At 42.1% G+C, this 21800-nt stretch overlaps 3 protein-coding genes across 3 annotated transcripts in view; 2 read left to right on the plus strand and 1 right to left on the minus strand.

Annotated features, from left to right (window-relative positions):
* LOC143005349 (dysbindin-like) overlaps nucleotides 1–10638 on the plus strand; it is an 11232-nt gene extending 594 nt beyond the window's left edge. Inside the window, exons 2-4 of the mRNA XM_076156738.1 lie at nucleotides 9252–9407; nucleotides 9641–9781; nucleotides 9866–10638. Coding sequence (XP_076012853.1) covers nucleotides 9252–9407; nucleotides 9641–9781; nucleotides 9866–10134 — 566 coding nt within the window. The 3' untranslated portion in view covers nucleotides 10135–10638. The remainder of the gene's footprint in view (nucleotides 1–9251; nucleotides 9408–9640; nucleotides 9782–9865) is intronic.
* Nucleotides 10639–11152: 514 nt separating this feature from the next.
* On the plus strand, nucleotides 11153–18266 carry cdh27 (cadherin 27). Its single transcript, XM_076156858.1, has 15 exons — nucleotides 11153–11188; nucleotides 11688–11810; nucleotides 12040–12189; nucleotides 12509–12650; nucleotides 13500–13663; nucleotides 13870–14001; nucleotides 14536–14718; nucleotides 15285–15592; nucleotides 15668–15810; nucleotides 16238–16462; nucleotides 16541–16762; nucleotides 17126–17247; nucleotides 17697–17738; nucleotides 17824–17910; nucleotides 18066–18266. The coding sequence occupies exons 1-15, from the start codon at nucleotides 11153–11155 to the stop codon at nucleotides 18264–18266; spliced, it is 2280 nt and encodes a 759-aa protein (XP_076012973.1).
* A 192-nt stretch (nucleotides 18267–18458) lies between these two features.
* On the minus strand, nucleotides 18459–20880 carry LOC143005375 (protein LSM14 homolog B-like). The gene is made up of 8 exons (XM_076156772.1): nucleotides 20754–20880; nucleotides 20393–20553; nucleotides 20111–20240; nucleotides 19809–19997; nucleotides 19643–19720; nucleotides 19348–19485; nucleotides 19145–19262; nucleotides 18459–19062 (listed from the first exon to the last, which is right to left on the minus strand). The coding sequence occupies exons 1-8, from the start codon at nucleotides 20878–20880 to the stop codon at nucleotides 18915–18917; spliced, it is 1089 nt and encodes a 362-aa protein (XP_076012887.1). The 3' UTR covers nucleotides 18459–18914.
* Between the last annotated feature and the right edge of the window lie 920 nt (nucleotides 20881–21800).

Consider the following 21800-nt stretch of genomic DNA (forward strand, 5'->3'; position numbering starts at 1 on the left):
TGTGTGTGTGTGTGTGTGTGTGTATGTGTGTGTGTGTGTGTGTGTGTGTGTGTGTGTATGTGTGTGTGTGTGTGTGTGTGTATCTAGCCTTGACAGCTCAGATTTTTCAGCCTGTGCATTACATAGCTGTTGTTGTTGATATTGCCTGAAGTGACTGGTGGATGTGCTGTGCCAGCAAAATCAGACAGGAATGTTGAATCATCAACATGAGTAATGTTCACTAATACCAAGTGAATGGGTCACAGACAGACACACACACACACACACACAGACTCACTGTAGCAGGCTTGGGTCGGGGCCACTGCCGAGCTCCACACAAAGATCTCTTACAGCTAATGGGATTGCTCCAGCAGATCTCATCAGGGCAGACCGACTGCGGTGGTAGTGGTGGGAGGGTTTGTCCCACATACACGGCAACCCAGATAGGACACACAGAACCGGTATCAAATTAGCTCAACGTGAGGTTTCACCAGGATGCTAAGGATCAGAGTGTGACTGCAAGGACGTCACCCCATCTGTTGCTCCCCTCCACGGGGCCCTTTTCCATGCTTCCATAAGTCCAGCCTGTCACGTCTGGGATGTGTAGGAATGTGGTGGCTAGCGGAGGAGAGAGTGGCACATTGTGTTTCTGTAGAGTAAAGGACAGAGCAGCTGTTGGAAGCATATCACAAAGTGTAGATGTAAAGCAGCTCTTTCTGTTCTCTGTGCCTTCTAAGCTCAGTCCCCTCGGACGTGACCCAGATACGATGGAGGATGGAGATAGTTTTGAAATAGTAAATGAGGAGTAAAGTTCCATACAATTACTGTCTTTATCTTTAAATCACACTGAAGGCTGATGTCTGTGCTGGGTTTGCTGCAGGGGGCTTCTCTTATCTTTACCGCCTAACACTCTTTTATTACCAGTAACTTCGACAATGAAATGAATAAAAATGAGAAAACAACAAATTGGCTGTTGCTGATTTTTGACCTCATTTGTCAGTTGGCAAAGATTCCTCAAATCTGTTAAATTAGTTTTTTGTGTTGCTGTTTTAGTGTGAACGATGATGTGAAAGTGCTGATTGTTTACTGATGATGTTCTGATGTTACAGTCAATTTTGAGTAACTTCTAATCAATCACCAGCAACTTAAAAGTATTGAACGACGCGCAAGCAAAATACACCAGTGATCAGCCGGACTCAGCCAATAATATTGATCTTGTGATTTTATTGATTGGTGTCTTGGAGAAATGATACATTGAATGGGGTCCGGTTGTACCAGGTAGGATTACTCCCTTAGAAACTCTGGTTGATGATGATTTGTGTTCAAATATAGAATAATAAAATAGATACAACAGGTCATAATGACTAATGAATGAGATGAAATGGTAATCTGAAAACATGGGAATACAAAGAGGATTATTGTTTAAAAAGCTCACACAGATAATTGGACCACTGTAGTACAAGCAGTGCTCGGTGGCTGCTTCAGGGTAATTATATGCGTGTGGTTGTATGAGTGTGTCAGGCTGAATGAGGTTCCCATCAATTCAAGCCTGTAAGCTCTGTGGCCCCCTGGGACTCAGCCCAGCTTCCCCTCGTTAGCTCCCTAACAAATCCATCTCTGCTCTGAGTCCTTTATGTACCGACAGAATTCCACCTTCGGGCAAATACTGTGTAAAGGGCCCGACACTGGAAAGCATCACCAATCTGTCACCGTCAGTCTGTGAAAGAGTAAAACACATGTAACCTGATACAGAATGGGAGTGTTGATACACATTAAGATTGAAATGCCCTTGAATTATTGAAAACAAATTCATCACATCTACGCAATTAAGATAATATGAAGTGGCACGTCAGTAAGCTTGCACATAATTCACCCTGCCGCCACCTCTGCAAATAGGAGGGGTAATTCCAAAGTAATTCCTGAGTTTAACCAAGCATTCCAAGGGTTTTTCCCAGCTGAATTGAAAATAGCATCACTCCTCCAGCACACACAAATGGGGCAGGGCTATGGGAGCCTGTATGAGGCATTATGCATGCTTGCTCACAAATGCAAGTATGAATAAGATCACACACACGCACCATCAAGCTCACACACATGCCCAATCAAAATTAGATGCACATCAAGATCATCTTTACTGTGCATGTGTATGATCTTGATAGTGCGTGTGCGTAATTTTGATTGGGCATATTGTGAGCTTGATGGTTCTTGGAAATTGCAATTTCTGATTGGTTCACAGCCCAATCCATTAAAAAAGTTCTGTCTATGTTCAGACATTTCAATATTTGCCAGAATCTTTACGGTTTACATTTCATTTACATGTTTTGGAAGTTCAGAAGTTGATTGAAGTGATGTCTCCGTCAGCAGAATCACAGCAATATCAAGATCCCATGAACGCACCATCGAGATCATACACGTACACCATCAAGATTTCAGTGATTAAGGAGTGCGTGTGAGAATTTCAGATGGAGAAAGAACCAAGCTGAACTTCTTCCCTTCTGTTATGGAGGCAAATTAAAGCTTCCATCTGCTCTGCTCAGGCTACTAAGTGAAGCATTAGCATGTCAGTCAGTACACCAACACTACATACATGTTTCAAAATTGGATTAAATTCCAACAAAGGCTACAAGTTGATATATTTGAAGTATCATGTAAACGCCACAATCAAATAAAAAATGGCTTAAAGTACTCACAGTACAAGCAGACGGAATCAGATATTCAGATATGAATCAGATGCATTGTGGCCACATTCATATATGGAAATAATATGACATATATCAATATATCAGATATCTGATCGCACAAGCTGCAACAAGTGCTCTAATCCTTCTTTTTGGATTTATATATACATATATTTAAGTCATTGCAGACCTTTAATTGAATATACTAAAAGTTACCATTTCTGTCTCATTTCATTGATCACAGTGTTTTGTTTACATCTGCACTTGCGCTTGCAGTGATCATGGCTGGTTGAATAATACTTAAATCTTACGTCATTCTGGATAAGAGTGTCTGCTGTCTGTAAACATTTCCAGTCTGTTGTGTTAATTAGAGCTGCAGCCAGAGTGTGTTTGTGTACTGGTGAAGGGCAGTGGGACAGGATGCTGACCCACAAACAGCCCTTTGTAGTCAGTCACTGATGTCACTGTTGTGCTCATAGACACAGAGTGACGGTGCTGGACACTGCTTTGTCCTGGCAAAGACAGACAGACAGACAGACAGACAGACAGACAGACAGACAGACAGACAGACAGACAGACAGACAGACAGACAGACAGACAGTCAGACAGACCACACATCCGCACTTCCCATGAATAATTGAATGTCCACGCAACTGGAGCTCAGAATAAATGTCAAGCTTTTAGACACAAAAACGCAGCGAGTGAGGGGCAACTATAAACAAAAGCTTCTTTTATCTACCTTTGTTGAACACACTTATTGTAAGTCGCTTTGGATAAAAGCGTCTGCTAAATGACCGTAATGTAATGTAATGTAATGTAATGTAAAAGCGGGAGAAAAAGAAATATGTTGATCTATTTTACATGAGGGACTACTTTTCTGTCCCTCTGTCTGGATTTTCTGAATTTGTTTTGTGACAGAGGTCATATATTCCATACAACATAGATGATTCAGGAAGGCAAAGCTCAATAAGGTTATTTTATTGCTGTTTAAGCAATTTAACAATATGTTTACTTTAATGGAAATCACAAAGAACTATTTTACATTTGCGTTTGAACACTTTTATGTTCACTGCCCCTCCCGCCATCGGCACAGAAGAGCGGACGTCTCTGACCTCTTAGGCGCCTGTAATGAACAGCTGATGTACTAATGACCATCTGTAAGCTGTTAACATGGCGCCGCTGCTGGGTCAGTGCAACATGCTGCGATCTACAGGAAACACACAGCAAGCACAACTTGTTGTCTCTTCTACTATTGAGGATGTTACAAATCACATTCCATCTCCATCTCCATCTCCATCTCCATCTCCATCTCCATCTCATCTCCATCTCCATCTCTGTCTCGTCCTTCCCTCCTCCTCTCTCTCTTCAGCCACGCTCTCCTTCTTTCGTTTCAAACCAAAGTGTCTGTGCAGAAAGGGCAGTCAGTGTAGCCTGCAGAGCGTCCTCAACCCAAACACTCTTACGTCAGTGTGTCAGGGTCCAACCCGGAGACCAGGACTCAGCGGTGCCAGCTCTCTATCTGTGCCTCCTCTATTTAATGTCAACCACAAACTGTGAGATAAGGGTGACAGCGCCATTTCCAGCTCCTGGGGCCCAGCTTCTCTTCTACCTTTTTGGCTTCTTTATCTCTTGATTCTCCATCTTCTCACTCTCTAACATTCCTTGGTTCGTCCTTTCTCCATTTTCTTGTATTCTTGTTATTATCTCTTCCTTATCATCGTCTACTAATTATTCTCATCTCTTCTTATCTCTTATACGCAAGTACAGATTTTTTCATCTCCTGTTCCCCTTTTCCATCGAATAGTATTGTCATTCTCACTGTCTTTGTATTGCCCTCTTGATCCGCCACCTTACGTTAAATATGTATATATCAAACCTTTAAGTACTGTGTAACTATAACATAATTAGAAACATCATCATGGGGTAGTTTAAAACAGAAGCCAAATTCAATGTTAAGTACAATTATTCATAGACTATTTATTTACTCCTTTGTTTTCCTCCACAGCAGCACATTAGCTAGCTGTACGTGCTGTTGTATGCATAGCTTAAAGGGAGTGATGGAGGTCCTCACCCAGCGTCACCACTCCACCAAAGTAATGATAGGATGTCTGAGGAGAACCATGACATCAGCACAGCCATTTGTACAAGGGATGGCCTCACATGTTTGCGTAAGGATAGCATTTCTCTGAGGACGCAAGAGACAAACTGCTCTTCAGTCAGTGGCAAGGGAGAAAATTAGACTTCCCACTGGGGTTTCTGTTTAACTACTGTTTTTTAAGTGGTCGAGCCATTGCTGCTCAGTCAAGCAACAAATGTAAAAAACAACTGGATCATCTGGAGAGGCAATTTTCTGTGTTGTGTTCTCGCCTGGCCTTCCCTCTTCCTGTCACAGGGGAGTCTGCCTTTGAACTCACATTTTTATTTAGCACAGTGATGAGCTAATGGCTGCCAGTAGGCCACATTGAGCACTTTTCTTCCATCATTTTGGCCCTGAGATGAATGCCTCTCCTCTGCATCCATATGCAGTTGGCACACGGCTGGGGGGGTCCTGTCCTGTCCTTGAAAGTGTGACAGTGCAAAGAGCAGAGAGTCGAACGAAGCCTTACAGGCAGAATAATATGACAACCTCTGCAAACATACATACATAAAGAGCAGCTGAATATCTGCAGGAAGCAAATATGGAAGAATTTTTACTCTGTACAGTATCTGTTCCTGAAACACTGGAAAATACGCTGCGTCAGCAAACAAGAACGCTGGCTCCTTCGTGCATCACCAAGTGAAGATGATGCATTATCGGTCAACACCTCGGAACTATGAATGACATCATCAGAAGTAGTTTAAGTGCAGTATTTTTGGTAGTTATACTTCAGAAGCGTCCTCTGTTTTGTGTCGCTGTCTTCTTCTTCCTCAGCTTCAGCCGCTGCCAGAGGATTACACATTACTGCACAGTTTGAGAGTTTGAGGAAGGAAAGAAGGATGAAAATCACTGAAATCTCCTAAATTGTTAATTAAGGGTAGAAAGTTAGTCTCCCATATTTTGTGCATTTCCATTTCTGGTGCATCAACATGGACGAAATGAAGTCTGATAATACTTTGGATGCAAGATTTAACACAAAGAAACAAATCAAAGGCAGCTTTTTAGTCATCCTCTGCTGCATCAGAGGCATGATTTCCTGTCACTGGCATGATGTCTTAAGAAGCACGGGCCAGTCCCCTTCCCTCAAATCTCTGCCTTTGTCTGCCTGTGAATGGAGGCCTTTCTTGTCTGTGGCCCCACAGCGGAGGATTTGGGTTTGTCTTTATGTAGGGAGGAACACGCACGCACGCACACATGCACACACACACACACACACACACTGTCTGTCTGTATCTTTCTGTCTGTTCCAGTCTCTCCTCACGTCCAGCTGGGACTGAGCGCTCTGTCGCCTCGCCCAGAGCGCTCAGAGGAAGGAGGGGAGAGATGGACAGAAACCGCACGTGATCACATCAACAACGGACACAGTGGACGCTTGTTTTTCTGACCTACTTCTTTTCCCTTGCAAGTGGTTGCACTAATCAGAGGTCACTGGGGTCATATGTGTTGAGAGAGACCATATTGATTGAGGCGATTCGATGGTAAAAGAACTGGATTAGGTAGCACAAATCAATGTGAGGATAGGCATCTGTGGCTAAACCTTAAGCCCTCCGCTGCCCCTCAGCCTTTACACGGACTTGATCGATGAACTGATCAATCGGTGCTCAGCTGTGTATGTAGATACAGAAAGCTCTAGAAAAAGACCAACACATTATTTTCTCATTCTGTTGCGATATGTGTGTTATGTTTCCCTCCTTGACTCCACAATTTCGCGTGACTTCAATATTTGATTAACAAACCCAGCAAATAAGGCAACAACAATTCCCCTCTGTGAGCATTTCTGACAAGGTGCACAAATACAGATTTCAATGACAATATGCTTAGTTTAAACGCAGAATGTCTTTTTTTGTGCAGAACAAAACAGAAAAAGAGGCAGAAAGTCACAATGTTTTGTTGCCTCTACCTCCTACGCGCTGTCATTGGCTATTGTTCATCAAACTAGAAGAGCATCACAGATTTTGTGTTGGTAATTACAACGTCGTCCTGTCTTGAGATGGCTCCAACCTCGCTTTGCTGGGGGCCATAGATCAAAAAGGTTTGTTACTGGAGGCACAATCATGTAGTTGTAGTTTGTATAGTAGTGATCTGGACACACATTACTTCAAAGTGGCAGTTCCAAACCACTCCTGACAACTTGCTTCTGTCAGCTTGGCTCCCAAAGCTTTCTACAGAGGCTAACAGGCAATGATTGGCATTTGTGATTGTGTAACAGTGCAAGAAGGAGAGAGCGGAACACACAAAAACGAATGTCAAGACAAAATGGCAAAATGTGACAGCAGAAATCAGGACAGGCAGAAGAGTCAATTTGTGATCATGTCAATCGTCAATGTATGACCTGGTAACCTGGCAACTAAAGAATTTATAAATTATATATCAATAATGATGAATCCATTACTTACAGTTGAGGCTTCTTTATATAAATTTGCCTAATCGGAAAATGTGACTTTATTTAATTAGTTTGGCGATAAGAATAATTATAGTGTATCAAGCTCTCCTGAAGCAAAGTTCTGACCCGTTGAATTATTTGTAAAGCGCTTATCACGGTCAATAACCATGTGTCCAATCATGACATCATATATAATGTAATCTATGAAAGCAAACAAAATATAATGTCCAAAGTTCATTGATGCTGATGCTCTAAATTTCCCATTCTGTGAGGAGCTCCGTCTATACAGAGTTCAGACGATGCCCGCACAATGTCCACCCATCATTCTGACCTTGACCTTTGCCTTTTAGTTTACCCACTTCTTTGTCCCTCCAATCTAATGCTGTCTGCTCATCTGATCCCAGGGCCGACGCGATCCGGGTGCCCTGGAGGACACCTGTCAAACCCTCGCAGAGCAGATGTGCAGTGACAGGCGTGGGTCTCATGGTCAGGGCCCAGCCAGGCAACCTCCACATTTTCAGATAAATAGTGATAATGTATTCTGATTGTTGTTGTTAATAGGCTGTGAGAGGGATGTCTTCTATTGTCAGACACACAGAGCAACTCTGGAATCCTCTCCAGGTACTGTAAACATCCTGAGCTGGACGAGCTTCTCTCCTCCAGCTGGTGTATTTATAGAGCTGCTGTAAATGGTCCTCACATCACAGGGCAGATAAGTTAAGACATCATTCCCAAATTAGACTCAGTGTAAAAGCCTCATCCTATTAGCTCCATCCCTGCCTGATGCAGGCTCTAATTGTTCCTCAACTCAAGTCTAATGATCACTCAAAAAATATCAGAGGCGAGACAGCGAAATCAAGGGCTTTGTGATTAAAGATGCAATATTTTCCTGTTTTGCTTTGGAAAATCAGCTCAAAGATGTGATATATATGTTTCTATAACAGCGCAGATGGTTTTAAAGTATCAGATGCTGTTATTCTAGATCCTCTCCATGTATGGATAAATAAGCTACATTGAATTGTAGGCATCAACTTGTTTCTTTCTTTTTTATATTCCCATCTGTTTCTCTTCAGTTATAAACAAGACATTACACAAAGCCTCTTCAGTCCCGCATTAACTGCTGGTAATCAGAGTTGTAACTAAATGCATACACTAAAATGCTGCACTTCTACTACTCTACAGTTTTTCCTTTGTTGCTTCCTATTCAGCACTAAACTATAAGTGATGGCGGTGTGGTTCATGGTAGTTCATTCTGTCCAACGTTTCTCCCCTCTTCATCCCTTTTGCATCCTGCTGCCGTCCGCCCCTCTGCCCCCAGATTACTCATGCACTCAGCTTTATTGCAGCGATACTGATGAGGTGGAAAACAGGATTGTATACGCTATCTTAAACAAGATTAACTAAAGGTCCGTACTGATTTAGTAAATGCACAGGCCTGCACGGTGTGGACGTTTTACCAGTTTGTTTAATCGGCATCCTGAGAGAGAGAGAGAGAGAGAGAGAGAGAGAGAGAGAGAGGGGGAGGGGGAGAGAGGGAGAGGGAGGAAGCTGCAGGGTCATTAATGATTTCAGTCACTGAGGGAATGGAGATCCACAGCTCTGAAGGTTCAGAGGAGTGAGTGGAAAAAAACTAGATGCAGCTGGCAACAGATATTATTCAGAATATATCAACAGTATTAACATAATTCTCTCTGTATAAAAAAAACGATCTCCAAATGTCATCCAATGTCAATGCTCATAGTCATGTCAAGTGCTTTCTTCAATAAAAACATGCAACAAGAAATCAACAGTATTAACATAAAATAAACAATAGATAGATAAAACATTGGTATGGAATTTCAGCTCTCACTTGTAGCTCAATGCTGCCCCCTACTGGTTACTAAAATTTGACCATGGGTGTCCCTAGGTTTCAAACCACGTGTTCCATAAAAGGCCCTAATGCCTGAAATCCTCCAGTGTGTGTTTTGTTCTGTGGAATCTTAACACACCTTCTGTAACTGATGGGTTAGAGATCCCTTCACCAAACACCACCAGCCATTTTAACTTTGACCCCTTTGCTGTTTGTGTTTGCCAGCGGAGAGCTCGGAGCTTGGCCAGAGGCTCCCAGACGTGGATGCGCCGCAGCAGCTCAAGCTAAAGGAGAGACAGCGTTTCTTTGAGGAGGTCTTCCAGCACGATGTGGATGCCTACCTGTCCTCAGCACACTTGTGCATACGAGACTACAAGAGACGTGAGGGGAACACAAATAAATACACACAGAATGTCTATTTTTTTATAAGAAACTTGAGTAATGAGTTAATTTGAATTTATTTGAATCAGAGAAAAATAAAGCAGAGAACGACAAAAAACTAAATACAAAATGTTGTTCATCATGAGAGGGCAGCTTGATAATTTCTACTTCATTTCGATCAAACTCCAAGAACGAGATGAGGAATAAGGACAATGCTTCTTGTCTTCTTGCAGCTCCCATCGGCAGTATCTCGTCCATGGAGGTGAACGTGGACATGCTGGACCAGATGGAGCTGATCGACATCTCTGACCAGGATGCTTTGGACGTCTTCTTCAGCTCGGGAGGAGAAGACGTGCTGACGTCCCCGTTGCCAGGTAGAAGTCTCATGATGATGTGAAATAAGCCGGCATGAATCTTCTCTTACCTCCATAATGATGTTTAATTTATCTTACACACAGTCCAGGGAAATAACAACAACGAGGAAGTCTTCAACAATGGACTCTTTCGTCACGTTCTCGAGGGTCCCGAATCCAAGTCACGCATGTCCTCCACATCCTCTGACTCCTCCTACGACAGCCAGACAACCGATTCCAACCGAGTTGGCACACCCGTTGTCCAGTCGGGCGATGAAGAAACAGAGGGCAACACTGTCCCACAGAGAGCCATGCCGTCAGAGATTGAGATCGAGAAGGTGAAAGGTCAGACTGCTTCATCTGTGTCTTTGTAAGGACGCAGCCTCACCATACTGGATTATTCCACTTCCAGCACAAAAGGGACACGGCAAGTTGCAAGCTCTCACCTGCTGTTGTCCTCCACATGTCAGCTCTTCTCATTGCTCCCAGCCTTCTCTGCGATGTTTGACTGTGTCGGTGGGGTTCTGTGTGCCTGTTCTGGAGGAGGGGAGTCCGTGTTTTTGAATCCGTACCTGTTCCAGCTTTTGTTTTCTGGCCATGCGTTGAAGGTCGACACCTGACACCCAGCTGTATTTCACCTGGCATGAGTTGTAGCCAACTTTGCACCATGTTAACACAGGAACACACGTCAGGACAGTGTCAGACTGGAAATTAATCTTAAATTTGGCCATAAATTGTTTGTTGTAGCAAACATGTCCACCTGCCAATTCAAATCCTCACTTCTGTCTGTACTCATTTCTTTTCTTTAACAGTAAATAAAGAGAGAAACATTTGTATTCTGATGTTGAGAATAAAAAAAACACAAAACATTATGACATGCTCTGTGTGTGTGTGTGTGTGTGTGTGTGTGTGTGTGTGTGTGTGTGTGTGTGTGATTAACTGCTCGATCATGCATTTGCAGGTCAGGCACGCACTCTGCTCCAGGGGAAGGGGAGGGGTGTTGCTAAAACCTGCAGGACAACCTCATAAAGACCACACGAAAAGGAGCAAAGTTAACATATAACTGAGTCCATATAAGGTCATGTCAAAGCAAAGGCAACATCTAGTTGTTCTGTTTTTCGAGAATTAATGTAAATTTGAAAGTCATCTCAAATATGTTATATAGCTTAGAGTGAAAACACTGCAAAAAAGCAAATGTGGCTCAGCAGTGTTCAGACAGGTGAAAACAGCAACCTGCACGCATGCGCACACACACGCTGAAGGCTCTTCCCCACATGATTATGTGTTCATGTATGTGTGTGTGAAGTAGAAAGGGCAGGGTCTCTCTTAGCTTGACATGAATGTCAGTAACACAGCTGGAGCTTGCAGTGCTGGATGAACTAAACGAGCACCATGTTCGGCTTCTTCTTCATCATCTTCGTCCTTCTGGTACGTCACAATACTGAATAGAAATCCTCTCAAATTGTTTTATTTTAACAGAATAAATTCACCTAGATATTATAGATTAATATTGTAGCGTTTGATATAATCCATGCTATATTATTTTATAGGACATTGGAACATAATATTACATTTGCTTGTGTAGGAGGTTTGATATTTTTATCTATTCTGTCTCAAGATGTTGCCGAAAGTCTTATCACATATTTTAGGTATCCATATCAGGGAGTCATTTTGTAGATAATCTCTGGTTTCCATTTAAAGTAGAAATATTCTGCCTGGGTACAGCTGCCTTGAAGTTCAATATTACAACCTGAAGGGAATTCCTGTGTGCACTTCACTCTGAAAACAGGTTCCCCAACTAGAGTCCAGACAATAAGGAGCCTTTAACAGGTCATGAATGTCAAACATCCTATTATTGGTGTTGGCTGAAACCACCAGTGTTGCTTTGAAGATAGTTTAGGGCCTTTTGTGTTCATACTTTCTTTAGGGGCACAGTTTATCCCGTGTAACCTGCTCAGACATGCTGAGCCGTCACAGAAGGTCCTGGATCATTGATTCCTTAAGCATTGAGGAGGAGCACCCGGGGCCTTTCCCATACGAGCTTGGCAAGGTGAGAGAAACAGTCCATTATCAGTGAATCCTCAGATCATATTTCACAATTTAATCAACATGCAGATGTGAGTTTCACCTTATTGTGTAGCTGCTTTTAGAAACATCTGTATTGCGCTTGTAGTGAACACCAGCAAGCAAAGGCAGACGCCTTCTTGTGCAATTAAACAAAAATGAAACATATGTAACCCCCAGACTCACAAAGACCGACTCAAACATCTGTGTTGTAGATTGATGTCGTGCGAGAGTATAGAATACATTTCGATCTCTACGGTGAAGGAGTGGACGAGGAGCCAAAGGGAGTCCTGTCCATAGACAAAGACACCGGCATCGTGTATGTCCACAAGGCTGTGGACTATGAGGACAAATCAAAGCTCAAGGTTGGACAGTGACAGATCTCAGCTGAATGTTTGATACATTTGTGCATGAAATACCTGTAGGGAAAAAAGGCCATGCCACTTCTGTTTTCCTGGGCACCTTTGTCACACATCTGGCTTGATTCTACTAAAACACGATTGTTGACCGTTTGAGTAATACACTCACACACTATACATACACATATATCATTTTCTGGTGTTAAAATTGCAAATCTTTAGTTTTCTTCATCTTCATCAATTTCCTTATAGGTATTTCGTCCACATTGTGCAGCTCTATAGTGCCAATCACTAACTTGAGAGTCAAACATTTCATCCGATCTAGCTGAGATTTGAGGCCAAGAGGGGTGATCTATCACTGGACACTAAACTGGGCGTTGAGATCACCATACAGGACATCAACGACAACCCACCACGTTTTCAGAGGAAGCTGTACGAGATCAGCGTTGAAGAAGAAACAACCCAAGGTATAGAGCTATGAAATATAAAGTTGCCCAGAAAAGTCACCACAAAACAACAAATTTAATTAGTGGGTATTTATTTTCCGAATTTATAAAAGGTTCAAAGGTCATAGGAATATTTTAGGTAATTTCCTTTACTGAAGACTTTTGAATGCACTTTATTTTATTTGCCTGCTTAATGTACCCAGTTCCAGTTAAGCTTCCAGCAGTCATTTTCTGGTGTCACAACTGTAAACCACAATCAATCAACAAACCAGCGACAATGCTGATACATGAGATGTCAATGCTTTATTCAACATTATACACAACACTGTGTTCTTACTGAACACGCGTGTTGCTTCTGGGTAAAACTTCTGTACAACCTTTAGCCGAATTTAACAAAGTACATGACCTAAGTTCACATCTCTAGTAATTGAACAAAATACAAACAGGAACATAAAACATTCAAAGACATTTTCCTTGGAACTGACGTACTAATCCTTCTTCTTAACATTTATCACACTACAACTCCAGTTTCACACGTACAGCGCTGTTTAGACAGATTATTGCGTCTCATTAATAAACTTGAATCAACATGTGACAGGGACTTCTCTCATACAGTGGGCGATATGTTCTCTTTCTTTCAGCATCTTCTTATTATACCTAGCGCGGTAAAACTCTCCATCAGACTCGCACGCCGACGTGATGACGTCACCCAAAAGTGTAATTTTCTTAAAGGGACAGTGTCTGTACCGGTCCATACAAACTAGTTACAACTGAAAACAAGTACATGCCGGTAATACCATAATAAACAACAAGAAGTTCCGTGAGGTGGGAATGTCTGTAAATCAAATCAAACAAACATTTCCCAAACAGGCTCGCAACTCCTGACCATGGATGCGTACGACAGAGACCAGAGAGGGACGCCAAACTCAACGTTTCACTATGAGATCAAATCTGTGTCTCCCAAGCCTTCACACGCCGACTTCTTCATCAATGACCTTGGAGTAATCTCGTTCAAGGGATGTTTGGATTATGAGGCGAGTATCACTTATCACTGCTTTATCACAAACATGAACAAACATGACTCTGTAAGACTCATTTGTTGTCAACCACTTTGACAAATGGTTACCACGTCTTGAACATGACTTACACAGTGACACTGCATTGTGCAGTACATTCTTTATTCTACACACAAAGCAGGATGTTCACCATCTAAACACTTGTGCATCTGCTTTGTGTTTAGGAGGCCAAGCAGTTCACAGTGTTGGTCGAGGCCAAAGATCACGGTGATGTCGTCAGCCTGTCGAGCTCTACCATTGTTTTAATTCACATTCAGGATGGAAACAACAACCTGCCGATTATCAGCGGACAAACAGTAGGCCAAACATCAGCTGGACAGAGACATTCAGTCAAGTACTGCAAGTTTGAAGTAAAATAAGCGGTCCTCTGCATCACTACGTTTCAGATTGGAATATTGTGCTTTTAAGGCGTTGTCAGATAAAATCTTTGTATCTACACAAAGCAAAAGAGTGGAAAAGCTTTTGTTTAAAAAGACACAAACAAGTAACGTGTCAAATTAACTGAAGACAAAAGTTGTATTATTTGATCTCCAAAGTTCTCCAAGATTTTCAAAACAATAATTTAACTTTGATAGGAACAATTGTTCACCATCAGTACTCGTAAGTTAATGATAACTCATTTAATAGACGTATATTTACTAATGTATGATTTCAGATACAGAACTTTCACTTATAATGGAGTATATTTGTCTGTGATTATGTATTTATGCATGTAATCACACTTTTTGTTTATTATGCTTGTTCACAGTGCATATAGTCACGCTGCTTACAAAATAAGATTTTAGTTAAATTGTATCGACTCCTGCAAACTTTCCTCTGCTGTCTAACAGGGGAATGGCAAAGTGAAGGAAGGTGAGACGGGGTCGAGTCCCCTCCAACTGCATGCCACAGACAGAGACAGCAAGAATAGCCTAGCATGGAAAGCCAAGTACACCATCCACGGTGATGAAGGAGGACACTTCAAGATAGAAACACAGCCACAGACCAATGACGGAATCCTGACCATCGTTAAAGTAAATGCTGCTCTTTTATATAACATCACTGCCCACTACTGACCACAAATATGTTTGACACGACAATACTGCTCCTACTTGTCCTCCTTTGTTGGGAAATAGTCAACAAAAATGCTTCTTCAATTTTCACACTGTCACAGAAAAAATATATTTTGCAAACGTTCCAAATTAACCTATCAAAATCATTATGTGTTTTGGAGCACAATTCAATGTATGAAACACAATGTATAAAGGCTTTGTACCTGCAGAGGGCGATGTATAGCGTGATCATAATGGTCCATTGCTTAGATTAGAAATAAAACATCAAGCAAAACTATCGTGAAGCTTTTTACATTTTTGTATATTGAGGCCCCAATTTTCAAGCTTTCAAACTACTCCCCGAAACAGGAAGTTGTAATCAGAGTTTTGAAAGCACAAAGCTCCATTTTTTTCTAATGATGAAACCAATGTGTTCACTCCACATTTTTAACTGAACAAAGGTTCATACAATATCATCAATTAACAATTTAACTTCATACTTAGCCTCATACAGAACAGCTCTTAAATCGTGTTCTGTAAAATTTCAGCCTTTGGACTTTGAGGAAGGAGAACAGACGGAACTGACCATCTCGGTGGAAAATGAGACGCCGTTCTTCTCCTGTGAGGTACAGGAGAGGACTTCCTCTGGCCTCTGGAAGGTCAACACTGCTCACAGTATCGGCTTGGGTCAGCCTCATTCTGTAAAAGTCCTCATTCACGTGGAGGACATCAACGACCCCCCCGTGTTCACCGTGAGCAGCATAGAGGTTGTGTTGGCGGAAAACACTCCCACTGGAACCTGGGTGGAAAAAGTGACGGCGACTGATCACGATTCCATGCATGCAAGAGATTTTGTGTAAGTGATAAGCTTATTCTTCTCTGGACCCTCCTGTAGGTTTCCTGTGATTAAGCATGTTGTATGAATCTACAGATACACTGTAGGGAGTGATCCTGGAGGCTGGGTGAAGGTGGATCCTCACACAGGCGACATCACCACAGTCAAGATACCTGACAGAGAATCTCCTCTAGTTGTTGACGGCATCTACACCATCATACTGCACGCAGTGGATAAGGGTAAAACTAACAGAGTGCTGCAATCAAGATTATTTTGAGTATTTACATTACTAGACATTTGTATTTACGCAAATACATTTATGTGATTTACATTTTAGGTTCAGCATGAAATTAACTCGTATTTTGTACTCTTTTCCTCTCTCTCTTCATTGTTTCATCCTCTACTCCCTTATTCCCATTCTTCCCGTTTTTCTGTAAACAAAGAGCATAAGAAGTAAGAAAGAAATTAATAACAAAAGGAATATAGGATGTTTACTTGTAATGGTGTATAAGTCCATTGTGGTATTGCTTCTTACTCAATTGCTTTATATTTCAGTAAAATGCTTGAACACTTTTCCCCACCATAGTATATTTCATATTTTCATATCCAAGGAAATATGTCATGTAATTGCCCACTGCTTTGACACACATCTTTCCTCTGGGACAGGTGATCCACCTCTGACTGGCTTGGTCACTCTGCTGATCCATGTGACTAACAAAAATGACAACGTGCCTCAGCTGATGACAGACCGTGTAGACATGTGTGTGTCTGATGACCCCACCACTGCCAACATCACAGCCTTTGACCTGGACGACAGCCCTTTCGGAGGGCCTTTCCAATTTCAACTGCTGGGGGATGTCAAAGGAAAATGGAGACTGGCCCCCTCGTATGGTAGCACGCTGCCATTTGGTCAAGATGTCCGGCTCATTTAGTCAAACAACCATTTTACATGCACATTTGTTTGCACAGGTTTCACCGTGGGCTTGGTGAGGGAGCCTGGCGTGTACTCTGGCCCACACACAGTAGATGTGAGGATCTCTGACTTGCAGGGTCAATTTGCCACACACACCCTCTCTGTGACAGTGTGTGACTGCTCTGTCACACCCAACTGCCAAAGTAGCCGACACATTGTCACAAAAGTGGGCTCTGGAGCTTTGGGCATCGTGTTTGTCTCCCTGCTCTTAGTCCTGTGTAAGAATCTACTTCCACTGTATTCTGCGTTGCTTACTTATTTACTTAGTAGTTGAATGTTGTTCTTCTGGGTCAAAAAAGTTTGACCTCACATTTTAATATAACAAACATCCCGCCCTCTAATTGCATCTCCACTATGGTGAGTCCTGCTAGACCGCTAGGGTGTGTTTGCTTATTTGAGTTCACAGGCTTGCCCAAGACTGTCATGGCGCCGGAGAGGGGCTTTACCTGGACACAAGACCAATCTGACACACCTGTCATTCTGATATATGCATGGCAATATGACATTGTTTTCAGGTCAAAAGGTTACATAGAACAGCTTTAGGACACCACCTGTGTTCTTGTGTCATCTCTCACTGACAGTGGCGCTGCTGATGGCAATCATCGTTTCTTGCAAGAAGGAGTTCACAACTTTGCAGACTGACGAAGTCTACGGAGAAACGCTGCTCGCATCCAACATTGAGAAACCAGGAACAGACTGTGAGGTCACTGCTCAGAAACAGACACACATGCCGGGTACTTAGCCTGAAATTTCCCTCAAACATGAGACAAAGTTTCCATTTGTTCTAAACAAGGTACTTGATGGTATCACAGATGAGAAGACGAAGGATCTATGTAACTGGCAAGGACAGCATGGAGGAATGCAAAACACAATACAATCAATGAAGGTGGGCATGTTAGTGAGACCTTCAATGCTTGTTTTTTTATTGGTGCTGGCTAATTTAAGAAAAATATGTTTCACAGGAAATGGATAATTTCAGCTACACATACGTCACAGATTACAGGAGCAATCTCCTTTCTCATCTCTACAACGGGCACTGGAATGAGGTAGCACATCCTTTGCAGTTGAAGGTTTGGCAATGAGAACGATGATTGTTCTGCATTCCAAATATCAAGTTTCAATTTTGCTGTCCATCCTTTTCTCCAACTTCAGACTCTGCAGTATGCAACAGGCAATGGTTACCATCACAACCAGGTAGCTCCACGTTTTGTTCCTGCTTCTCATTACTTTGACGCAACAGTAAAACAAACTTAGTTGCAAATTGTTGTGCTTTGTACAGGTTGTGGATGGGAGCTCAATGTATTCCCTCCACAGAAAGAGCTCCAGCTTGGTGTCAGATGTGATGCTCTTAGCCCTGCTTGATCGGGTTTGTAGTGAACATCTTGTATCTACTTTATGATTTAAGGGGAGTGCTGCAACACACCATAATGGCTACCGTATCGCGCAAGTCAGTGTAGATGCCTGTACCAGAAGCAAAAAACACCAGATATGCTTGACTTTAATTTTCCAACCTGCTTGCAGAGACTTTCTTCCGTTGAGGCCAAAGCGGAGGATCTTGGGGACTATCGGCCTCACCGCTACGCAGACGAGGGGGACTCAGATCACCTCTCAGAACTGGACCACATATCAATTCCTGATGATCAGCTGGATCCAAGGGAGCTGATGAACCTAGGACCCAGGTTCAAAGAACTGGCTTCCATTTGCAAGCCACCTCATATATAAAACTGAACTGCAGCCACTATTCTCTATTCTTCTCCCAAGCACTGAACCAAATGGAAGTCTTTTACAAGCCATGTTTTTAAAATGGTTGGTGTAAAGTCTATCTAAAAGAAGCCTTTAGATATTAAATGTTAAACATTTTCTTTAATATGAGAATATAAAGTATCAGAAAAGAATATTATAGTCATATTTTGTTATTAAACAGTAGTCATTAAACATTTCTCAATAGTTCCCAATTCCCACTGGAAAAAAAGAACCATCCACTCTCTTGAAAGTAGTCCAGAGTATTGAAAGAATTACATTTGGATGGCCAGGACACATGAAAGCCAAGTTGCCAATATGTAGTCAAAAACAAAAACAGCATGCCTATTGGCCTGTTATTCCAAAAGACCAAAAACCAAATTCCATGCATCCAAAACGACTACCATTGGGTAAAGCCACAGGACTAAATAAAAAAAAAAAAAAAAAGATTACCTAGACCTAAATACAAAAAGGTACAAAATTCCCAAACTCTTACTTGGGGATAAACAAAATTATCTGGACTTCAAGTGCCTCGAGGAAATAGGGAGGTTCTCGTTTAAATAAACTGGGAAACTACAACACTTATTCATAGAATACTGAACCAAAACAAAACAAAACAAAAAACAGCCTTCACACCCTCCCACTGCCTATCTTGGGGAGGGTTCTCTGATTGGCGGTGCTCAGGCCTCTGCGTCTGAACCCTCGGCCCCTCAGGAAGCGTCCGGGAACTCCAAATGTTTCTATGTTCAACTTTCTCTCCTCTGCCCACGTGGTTCTCCTGAGGACACAAAAGGCAAGACGCATTGACAAAACACTCAGGAAATGGCGTCAAACCTTAACAGCAAATATTACATATTCACCTGGGCTTCAGGTCAGATGAGATGTTGTCATAGAAGCATTTTGCTTTGTCATAGTATTTATCTTTCAAGGCTTCCTCATCCTGAGCCTCCTCCCAAGAATTCTCCTTCTCTTCTGCAACTGAGAAAATAACTGAGCTGAACACACTTTATAAATTGTTCACCATGTTCGCCAAGCGTGACTGTGCCGACTTCCATTAACATACCTACAGTCTTTGTAAGATCATCTTTAAACTGAGCATTTGCAGTTTCAAAGTCAAAATCTGTCTCAAACTGCAAAGTTGTGGCCTTGGAGTTTTTCACCATAAGTTGGCCTCTGCTGCGGTTCCTGGACCTGCGACTGCCTGCACAAACATAGTAGACACAAAAATTAAGCATAATTGTTCCCAAGGTGCAACAGGACAAATTATCTCAGTAGGTGGCTGATATTAACTTATGCTTGAGCTCATCATCCTTTTTACAGAGTGTGTATATATATTTATTTTTTTACATTTGTGATACCTTGTTTTGGTCTTTGTCTCTGGTTCTCATTGCCTTGGTCTTGAATCTTTTTTGTGCTGGATTTAGGCGTTGCTGGAACTATACAGGTGAAAATATTCAAGATATTTGCATTAAGGGGGGAAAAACAGAAGCAATGCAGGAATAGTATATCGTCACCTCTGCATACCAACGGGTTTCTGCGTCTGAACCTGGGTACCATCCCGGGCAGAGCGCTGAGCTGGATGAACGGGCTGTTTGGCCTGCTGCTGTGGTGAAGCCTTTCCCTTTTTCTGGACAGCAGTAGCCATGGGCACTGTCTGGACAGCCTGCTCCACCATGGGACCCCTTCTGGGTGGAATGCCATGAAGTCCTGGTACTGTGGATTGATTAAATATAGATACACACATGTCTAACAACCACATAGATCTGATTATAATAGAAGCATGAATATAGCAGCAGACATTTAATGTGTTTAGGAGAGCTGTATACCAAGGCCAAGTGCTGCACTGTACTGTTGGTTGAGTAGAGAGCTGGCAGCCAACTGGTTGTAGGTGGGCAACATGTCCCTGTATGAACTCCAGCGTGGGTGGTAGGCAGCAGAGGAACTGCCCATAGACGACTGAAAAAAAATGGGAGGAAAGTCAAGGTGACGTAAGTTAACTTGGTTATAGTTTCTAAATCACATTACTAATAATTTAACTATTTGGTTGGCTGTTTTTTTTTTTTACTTAATACTGCATACTTGCACAGTCCCCCCACTGCCACAGATACCTGTAAAATGGCAGGATCACGAGGTAAGCCATGATGTTTTGGTGGTTCAGACACAGTGATGTCCTTGATGTCACTTCCTCTGAAGATTATGAATTCATAGATTTCATCTTTGGGTGGAACTGGCCTGTCTGAGTGCCGGTCCTCTGTCCCATATGACTTAACTGTTGGCATAAAAAAAAGTAATTATGTCGTGCAAACTGTGACACATCCTATCCACATTAAATGCTCAAACAGACAGACAAGCATGTGCTCTTGAATTTGCCAATTACACAAAAATAGTTGAACAAACCGCGATTACAAAAGGACAGAGCATATGCAGGCCGGCCCGTTTTTGGCCACGTTGTACAAATCACCAACCTACCTTTGGCTAAAGCAACGGTGGAGTTCTCTGTGTCGACAGTGGATAATATTCCCTCATAACGAATCTGAGCCTTTGATATCAAACTTATTTTACTGCCGATGTAAGGAGTACCTCCTCCGGCGCTCATTTTTGCAGCTTGCACAAAAAAGCTTTTCAATTGAACACGCAGAATAACCTGAGGCCTAATTCAACATTTAACTAAATGCAACGTGCACAATTAGTGTGCAGCTGTGCGCTTTATAAGATCGCCTCCTCAGACTGGGTCAGCTGTGCGTGACGAAGGGTCCGTTTGATTACAGTTACAGCGTACACGGGGGAGCTGAGGTAGCCCGGAGCAAAATATGGAAAAGTACGAAGATGATAAAATTGTTATTTTATCTTTCTCCCATGACGACTCAATTTGACGGTCAACATTAAGCGTTTGTTTTACATGTTAACTCCCCACACTAAACTATTTGGAATTGTTATTAATAATATTATTTATCGGGGCAAAGCATTAAAAAGTGCAAACATATTTTGGACAGTAATATACACATGTATCAAGATCAAGAGTATCTAAATTAAAATCTAAGCAGAGTCGTTGAAAAGCATCGTTTGTGTCAGCGTTCTAGGTGTACATTTTTTTGTTACTAATGGTTGATTTTGTCTGCGTAGAGAGCCATGCGTAAATATTGTGTTGTTGAAATTAATTATGTGCATACACTGTGTTATTTGTCTGCAATGTGCACAATCTCTACAACAAACTCTATCACTCATTGACAGCGTGGTATTTTCCTCTCAAAACAAGAGGGTGTGGCGCCGTCAAATGCCACTTCACAACATCAACTTCACTCGCTGGCCAAAACACTGCAGCCATCTTGCACGGGGCTTTAGAAGTGACATAGCGCCGAATTTCGGGAGATTCGCTTGTTGTAAACCGCATTGTTACTCCACTACAAGTTACACGGCACAATTCTGACATGAAATATTTATTTAATATGCTCCAAGACGGCAGAGAGAATGAGACATTCGACAAAAACATTTGGACACGGACTCGATGTTATTCCG

Source organism: Genypterus blacodes, unplaced genomic scaffold (genome assembly GCF_046128005.1).
Source record: "Genypterus blacodes isolate CSIRO-AG114 ecotype Tasmania unplaced genomic scaffold, CSIRO-AGI_Gbla_v1 ptg000070l_1, whole genome shotgun sequence".
Lineage (NCBI taxonomy): Eukaryota > Metazoa > Chordata > Actinopteri > Ophidiiformes > Ophidiidae > Genypterus > Genypterus blacodes.